The sequence below is a fragment of the Papilio xuthus genome, unplaced genomic scaffold, assembly GCF_000836235.2.
Source record: "Papilio xuthus unplaced genomic scaffold, Pxut_1.1 DF827679.1, whole genome shotgun sequence".
NCBI lineage: Eukaryota > Metazoa > Arthropoda > Insecta > Lepidoptera > Papilionidae > Papilio > Papilio xuthus.
In genome coordinates, this window is record NW_013530970.1 from 863,155 (window position 1) to 871,338 (window position 8,184).

The 8,184-nt window shown below is 32.3% G+C and overlaps 2 protein-coding genes across 3 annotated transcripts in view; one reads left to right on the forward strand and one right to left on the reverse strand.

Annotated features, from left to right (window-relative positions):
- The window catches only part of CPR56 (cuticular protein RR-1 motif 56), a 13,620-nt gene extending 10,128 nt beyond the window's left edge, over window positions 1-3,492 (reverse strand). The window contains 1 exon segment of one of the 2 annotated variants that reach the window (NM_001312112.1): window positions 3,411-3,421. The gene's annotated coding sequence lies outside the window, so the exon portion shown is untranslated. 2 annotated transcript variants of the gene reach the window in all.
- A 1,140-nt stretch (window positions 3,493-4,632) lies between these two features.
- On the forward strand, window positions 4,633-8,111 carry LOC106117540 (alpha-tocopherol transfer protein-like). The gene is made up of 6 exons (XM_013311903.1): window positions 4,633-4,707; window positions 5,507-5,644; window positions 6,295-6,451; window positions 6,839-6,943; window positions 7,492-7,639; window positions 7,890-8,111. The coding sequence occupies exons 2-6, from the start codon at window positions 5,512-5,514 to the stop codon at window positions 8,109-8,111; spliced, it is 765 nt and encodes a 254-aa protein (XP_013167357.1). The 5' UTR covers window positions 4,633-4,707; window positions 5,507-5,511.
- Window positions 8,112-8,184: the final 73 nt, after the last annotated feature.

Here is an 8,184-nt window from a genome sequence, read left to right on the forward strand (position 1 = left end):
GGGATCATTTGATTCTTTACTTCTTATACTTTCAAGAGGTACAATCTCGCTTTCTTTTTTTAAATAAACGTTACAGGCAATAGTTAGCTTATTAGTATATATCTTACGTAACAATTTGACCTTATACTATGTCTATTAAAATTATACATTTTCACGTTCCGCCGCCTCCCAAGGTCATATACGTCTGTAAATCTTAATCAACTATATCAAGGTGAAATGACGAAAGAATCTCAGTTATGTTACTTAGTAAATACAGCTATTTATTGCACATAAGTACACAGAAGTATGTTATGTATTAGTATACGAATGTATGGCTACTGCGCATTAAAACGCATGTTTTTCTTTTACATTAAAAAGACATCGACGCGTTTTATTTGCATCATAATATTATATTTGCATTTATTTTTAAAAGTATGAAATAGGTAAAACTCTGAAATGTTCTTCTAATTTTTCTTACAATTTTTTTAAAATTAGTACATATTCTATAATATAAAAATGAATCGCAAAGTGTTGGTAAGCGCATAACTTAACAACGCCTGGACCAATTTGGCCAATTCTTTTTTTTAATGTTCGTTAAAGTTAAAAGACGCCGAGAAAACATCGAATTATTGCCGGGAACTAATTTTTTTTTTCATTTCACGCGGACGGCGTCGCGGGCGACGTTTTTAATAAAAAGATCGAAGTATTTTGTAATATTCATTATAAACGACATTATATCACGAACTAGAATATTCACTTCAGAAAGACGGTTTATGTGCCGTTATAATATTACATAAAGTTTAACCTGTTTAATCTAGTATAACTGAAGTTTGCAATTATTTAGATAGTTAAGTAAACATGCAAAAAAAACATTACACAACTAATTGCAAAGATTAATTATTTGAAATGATCTTTTAAAAGACGGAAAATTTGCAAAACTGCGAAGTAACTGCGATAAAAATGATTTTAATACTTTGTTTAGTTACGTTTCATTAAATAGAAAGTTCGGTGATAATATGAAATAAATTGTCACTCCTGTATGTCAGGTACCTTAAGTCAGAAAAAAGGTACATTCATGGTAAAAACAGCGTCGTTGGCTCAGGAGTCAAGCATTTGACTTACAATCTGTAGGTCCTGGGTTCGAATCCCGCCATGTACCAATGTGTTTTTCTATTTCCAATTTATATATGTGCATTTATCCGACGTTCTTACAGTGAAGGAAAACATCGTGATGCAATCTGCACATATCTGGGAAGAAATTTTAAAAAAATACATGTATGAAATCAACCAACACGCACTGGGCCAGCGTGTTTGACTAGTCTGGCCTAGTCACCCCTAAGTTAGGGTAGGCTTCGAGCCCCTCGGTGGGTACGTATAGTGAACTGATGATGGATAACTAACAATTGAATGAACTGTCACAAATAATATTTCCTGTCAAAATAGTTTGTATTTCACAGCTTATTTGGAGATTGATTTAACGCCAAAGACAACCTTAATCGACTTTATTTGACAATTTTTCAAAAGGCTTAATTCAGGACTTACTTGGACATTGTTAAACGAGCCTTAAGAAAAACAACAGTAGATGGAGAAAGTGTGTTAGGACGGCGTTAAAAGGAAGTCTATCTCTGCCTACCCTTTTGGATCAAGAGCATATTCAAACGATATTAAAAGTCGATTGTAAATATTGTATAAGAATTAAGAAAATTAATACTTAACTTTTCAGGTTTGTAATAGAACCTTTACAAATTATTATTGCTTCATATATCAGAGCCTCTCAGTTTAATAGAGCCTTGGCAACGGAGATCGTTCGCCAAAGGTTACGGATGCAGTAAATTACTTATGTTACTTAGAACCTAACTTACATGCAATATCAACTTTAATTACTTAAATGTCACTTTATACTGCGTTTCTAAATTTAGCTTAAACTTTAAATGTATTGCTCTAATAAATATTGTTAGACACTGTTTACTTAAACGCGTGTTTTAACCTTTTGACCGCCGATGATGACATTGTGCACGTGTACGTAGTTGTACAAGAGTATTTTTACCTTTAACTATTTATCACCAACAATATTTCCGGTATAAGTATTCTTTTTTTTTAATATAAATATTAGCAGATTTTTTGTAAATTCAATAATATTTTTTTTTACCATTCCAACTAAGCTCTAGGCTTGTGCTAGGACATGGTTTACGACAGTAGTCGAATGGCGGGATTCGAACCGCCGACCTCTTGATCGGGATGCCGCACCCTTAATCATTAGGCTATTGACGCTTAAATTCTGTTATTTATTTGTCAAGATCGTATTTCGGAAGCCTACTTAATCATATTTCTATCGTGATATTATAAATTACCAGAAATCATGTATATCAGGGTACCATGAACTCTCGAAGGTAAGAAATTTCTCTGCCTTCTTGAAATATGTCTTTACAATAATTGTTATTTCGGAGTCAGTGTCGGCCTGATGTCTTAGATCTATTTACGTTAAAGATATTACCTATACTGAAACCGAACACACATAAAAAAACATACAGACGAATTGATAACCTCCTTATTTATGAAGTCGACTAAAAATGAAAGACTGAACAATTGAAAGACTGTCTTAGTTTTTTTATTTAGTAGCTTCTAAATATCAGTTTAAAATGGTCGTAGAATCTGAAAGATATAGTACTGTTATACATTTTCAAACGTATTACGTTACATGACAAACAGTGGATTTACATTGCGTCAATAACTGAAATAAATTGTTATTACTGTTTAAAGAGAAATGATATGATTAATACAGCTTCTACAGTGAAAGCCAAGGGTTAATAACTTCTTATTCTTCTAACATTCGTTTAATTTAAAATATTTAACAGGTACCTGAATTTCTATATAAGATACAATGATTATATCTCATTATATCTTTCAAATAACCGTCAGTTTATAATATTGAGTCAACCAACTGTCGTTTAATTTGTTTTTATAAAATGATAATTAATTGTTAAATATCAACAACTTCTAGATTGATTTAAATAAAATTTCAAAGCGACCAATATTTTTTTATCAGATCCGCATTCTTTTTTTAAAACGAGTTTTTTTGAACAGAGTATTAAAATGAATCATTTATTTGACGCGTGACATATGATGTTAATTTTTATTATTCAAATAGAAAGAAACAATTAACATTTTTAATTTAAAACGATAAATAGTATTAAAAAATATTGTAAAATAAATTATTAACTATTTAAATTCAGTATTGCTTAATTACGCGTAGACGTAGCAAAAACAAAACTAGATTTGTAACTTAAATACTAAACAAACATATTTTATTAATCAATTAAAATGTCTAAATATGTAGGTAATTATATATTAGTGTAAATAATTCATTTGTTACCTTAATTTTGATTGAATAAATTATTTCACAGAGATAAATATTTTCAAAAATCACTCACTTTGGTATTCGTAGCACGAATCCGCGAAACGACCGATCGCTCGACTGCGCGGCACTCACTGACCGAGAACGAAGGTGAACTGGTGGAATGACTGAATGAATGAACCTTCCAGAAGCTTGCACAAGCTCGGAACTAGATTGGTAACTATGACGTATTTCAATTTGCGCAAACGCAACAAAATTTAGTTTTCTTACCGTTGGTTTCTGAGACCAATATATCTGGAAACATATCGTCATCGCTGTCATTATCTACAAAACAGAAGCAGTCTTAGAAACCCACGGTTAGACAGATAATACAAAAACCCACTGACCTCAATTCCACTGGACAGATTATAAGCCGTTTTGGCACCGATTGTAACGGAGTTGGAATCTTGACTTACGATGAACTTAACCATAGAGCCGACAATAATTTCAGCTGGTAGATTTAGAACAAAGCAAACGCTATAATTTCCAAGCACCACGTAAATTTATAGAAGATCGTCTGAACAATACTTTTAAGGGGTTGCTCAGGCGCTTAATAATTAGCAGTGGAGTTTGCTGGATTCAGTGTAAAAGGTATTTTTTTTCTCGTATACGTTTATCACAGACTTGTATCTTAAAAGTGCAGGTAAATCAAATAAGTTACATTTTGTCGTCCATCTTGACTTATGGCGCCTGTGTAATAAATTAGTTTGTAAAAGCAATGTGGAAATTTAGCTATTATAAAATAACAGGCGCTGTTTTTAACTAAATACCCTTTTACAAATGGGCACCCAAAGACTAAGGAAGTTTTATAACATAGCGGCCCGCATATCAAAAGGTTTAAATCAAGTGTTTATTTCAGATACGACTGGTGATCTGAAGTGGCTGGTGAGATAATGACGAATGGAACTATTGCCTTTACCTTTGATTTTAACGAAGCAATTTTCAGAATACAAATATAATTAAAAAAAATTAACAATTTTTAAAATCTTTGTTTTAAAACGCAGACAATAGATGGCGGTATGTCATTAGAGCCTGATTTAGAGGGGGATTTTTGTTTTTTCTTAATTAAGATTATTTAAACAAGCCTCATGATTGCGTAATTAGTAAACATAGCAAATATAATAGGTAATTAACAATAGAGATTATTTCCCATGAAAAAAAAATGTTTTATTCTAATTAACTTTCAAGGATAGACAAAAAACCTTTGATATGTTTCCGTTACGTGGGAACGAAAACTACGATTTGGTTTATTTATCTACTGACTACAAAGCCGTGAGGGCTACAAACATACAAAACAAATAAAATAAAGTGTTTGATACCAAGAAATTAAAGGAGTAAGTCATATTTCATTTAATTAAAATTAATTGAAAAATAATTATTTATCCACAAAATATGACCTTATAGAATATTAAAATTAATTCGTATTTTAATATATTTTGTATCATCATCATTGTACATGGCGGGACTCGAACCCAGGACCTGCAGATTGCAAGTCAAGTGCTTGACTCCTGAGCCACCGACGCTCTATACCGACCGAATACAGGAGCTACACTTGACTTGCAATCTGCATGTGTTTTTCGATTTGCGATTTACATACGTACATTTATCCGACGTTCTTACGGTGAAGGAAAACATCGTGATGCAAACTGCACATATCTAAGTAGAAATTTAAAGATATATGTGAAGTCAACCCGCACTGGGCCAGCGTGGTTGACTATGGCGTAATCACCCTTAACTTAGGGTAGGCTCCGAGCCCTTCGGTGGGGACGTATAGTGAGCTGATGATGATATTTGATATACGGATTTTAAAATAAACATATTATACTATTTTTTCCGACGATAATACTATACTTCTTAATTATTATGAACACAGCAGAGTAAAGTTTTAACAATGATTGTCATGTTTTTTGTTTCGTTAAATTTAATTTTGTATTGAATAAAATTTATAAGTTTATTGCACCGATGCTAATAAGTGAGGTGTCATTTGATTTGTATTCTCTCTCCTTAGTTATTCTTTTTTTTTTTAATTAAGGACTTAAGTTTTTTTTTTATTTATTTCTAATTTTAATATCATGTTCCGGAAAAGTTTACTACCGATTTTTCTTGTTTGAAAAGATGTAATGATTTTTTTAGATAAAATGCAGTCTCTTCAAATAATAACTGTATCGGTTCCAGAAGAATGTAAGAAGAATGGAATAAAAGAAGAGGATATCAAGAAACTTAGAGAATGGGTTAATTCACAACCACATTTACCCAGTGATTTAATAACAGGTCAATATTTTAAAAGAAAATTTAAGATTTTAAAACTCTTTACGAAGATATGAAGAGTATCTGAACACTGTAAAGGAATCCAAAGACACTTTTTTACTTTGCCATTTGACAACTCGCACTGGGACAGCGTGGTTGACTATGCCCTAGTCACCCTAACTTAGGGGAAGGTTCTTAGCCCTTCAGTGGGGAGGTATAGTAAGCTGGTGATATGATAAAGACATTTTTTTTGTTACTTTTGGTAACTGATTTACCCTGAGTTTCTCAGACCCCTCTTAATAATATTTTTTTATCTCTCTTTTGTCAAAGACAATGACAAGGATGACGATATGTTTTATGCAGCTATTTTGGTATTAGAAACCAACGTTAAATTGACTTTTAAAGCGCCCGGTAAACTATCAAATTCGACAAATAGATCGTTAACCCTTAATTTGATGAAATTTTTATAGCAAAAAAACTGTTTTTTTCTAGTAAAGTCATACTTACGTAATTTCCCCTATACTAGTTCAGTTGATTATTTTAAGTTGTCACACTGGACACCATCGAATTAAGGGTTAAGTAAGTGATATAAAAGGCTAATAAGTTAAACTTTTATCACTTACCTAAGTATTTTTTTTTGTATTTATAAAATTAATTTATTTACTCCTTTCCAGATTTGGATCTTCTACTTGCATTTAATGCTTGCAACCAAAGTTATGGTGTAACGAAACAGGTCGTAGATTTACACTACACATTACGTACGATGTTTCGTAGTTTCTTCTACAACAGATCAGTAGATGATCCTCGTGTATTAAAATCTTTGGATGTTACGTAAGTAACAACACCGATATTGGAGTATACAAAGAGCAGATTTTTTAATTCAAAAGTTGACAAACGAACAAGCCGATCGCTGCCCATGGACATCCACAAATATAGATTGCTTAACTTTAATCGACGGAAGAAATTCACAGAAATAGGATATTTTCTCTTCTTAAGCGTCTACTCTATCAAATCCACTTCCACTTCCCATCCTTTCCTTATAAAAAATGGTGGGAATGGAACTTACCTAACCTAACTTTTGATAAAAGTTTTTTAAACAAATATTTGTCCATGTGTGATATTATTGAGAATCATTGAGAAGATAGACAACCATAGACTAAGATATACAGATGAAATCGTAAATAAATCCAAATCTTGTTGTATTACGTAATTTTTCAGGTTGTCAACGCCTTTACAAGTTCGTTCGCATGACGGCTCGACAGTAACTTACCATTGTCTACTTGATTACGATACTAAAGTGTTTGTGCTTGCCGATATACTGAGGTAATATATATTACTAACTATAAATAGTTATTCGCTAAAATAGCGAATTGTCAGATGCCTGAAACTTGCAAATAAGCTGCAGATGCGTTTCCTACCTTTAATAGACAGAGAGAGGTACAGAAACAGATTATAGCACTGTTTCTATACGTTCCCTGACTCTGTATAATACATATAAGCTTTCTAAGTTTCTTGTAAGAAAAGAGAACTGTAAGAGGACTAGAACTTGGCCTCTACAATTTTATTTTGAGTAGTTGCACCGATGCTGCGGACCCTATCACTGTTAATATATTAGGTTAATATTTAATAATAGCACGTCTCTATTTCGCACGATTTATATAGATAAAATATAATATTAATGTTGCTCATTTATAGAAGAATATGACGATTCAAACTTATGTATTAAGACGATTTCCGATACCAAAATCACCGTTTAAAACGTATTGTTATCTCTGTTTTGTCAAAGATAATGACAGGGATGACGATATGTTTGATACAGAGATATTGGTCTTTAAAACCAACGGTGAGTATTCGCCTGCTATCTATTTCAGAACTGCGATTATGTTGTTAGACCTCTATCAGTACGAATATGGTGCCTGCCCCGGACTGAGTGTTATTGTTAACTTTCAAGGTTCAACACTTGCCCATTTGGGAAAATTGGAAATTCTTGTAGTACAACAATTCCTTTATTATTTACAGGTACATTTAATTATTACATATTTTATTCCAAACTAGTTATCGCCTGCGACTGCGATCGGGCGAAATTAAAATAAACTTAATTAGTAGCCTTTGTGTTGCAGACTGTGTTATATATCTATGCCAAATTTCAGCAAGATTCATGCAGCCCTTCTGGAGATACCTTCAAAGAAACATCAATCCATTTAAACTTTCGTATTTATAATATTAGTAAGATGACCACATTACTCTTGTAATTATAAACTTCTTTCAGGAAGCAATGTTTATAAAGATAAAAGAGGTCCATGTATTAAACGCACCGTCATTTTTCGACAAACTAATGTTATTTTTAAAACCATTTCTGAAGAAGGAACTTTTAGAGGCGATTAGAATACACGAGAAGGGATCCTCAACGATTGAATCGTACGTACCCATAGCTGGGTTACCAAAGGACGCTGGAGGACAGTACAAAAGTTATAAAGAAATTAAAGGTTAGAGCCATTTCTTTTTTATACTACTAGTATTCGACTTTCAGATTGAAGGATATTAAAGATAGACTGCTACTGTTT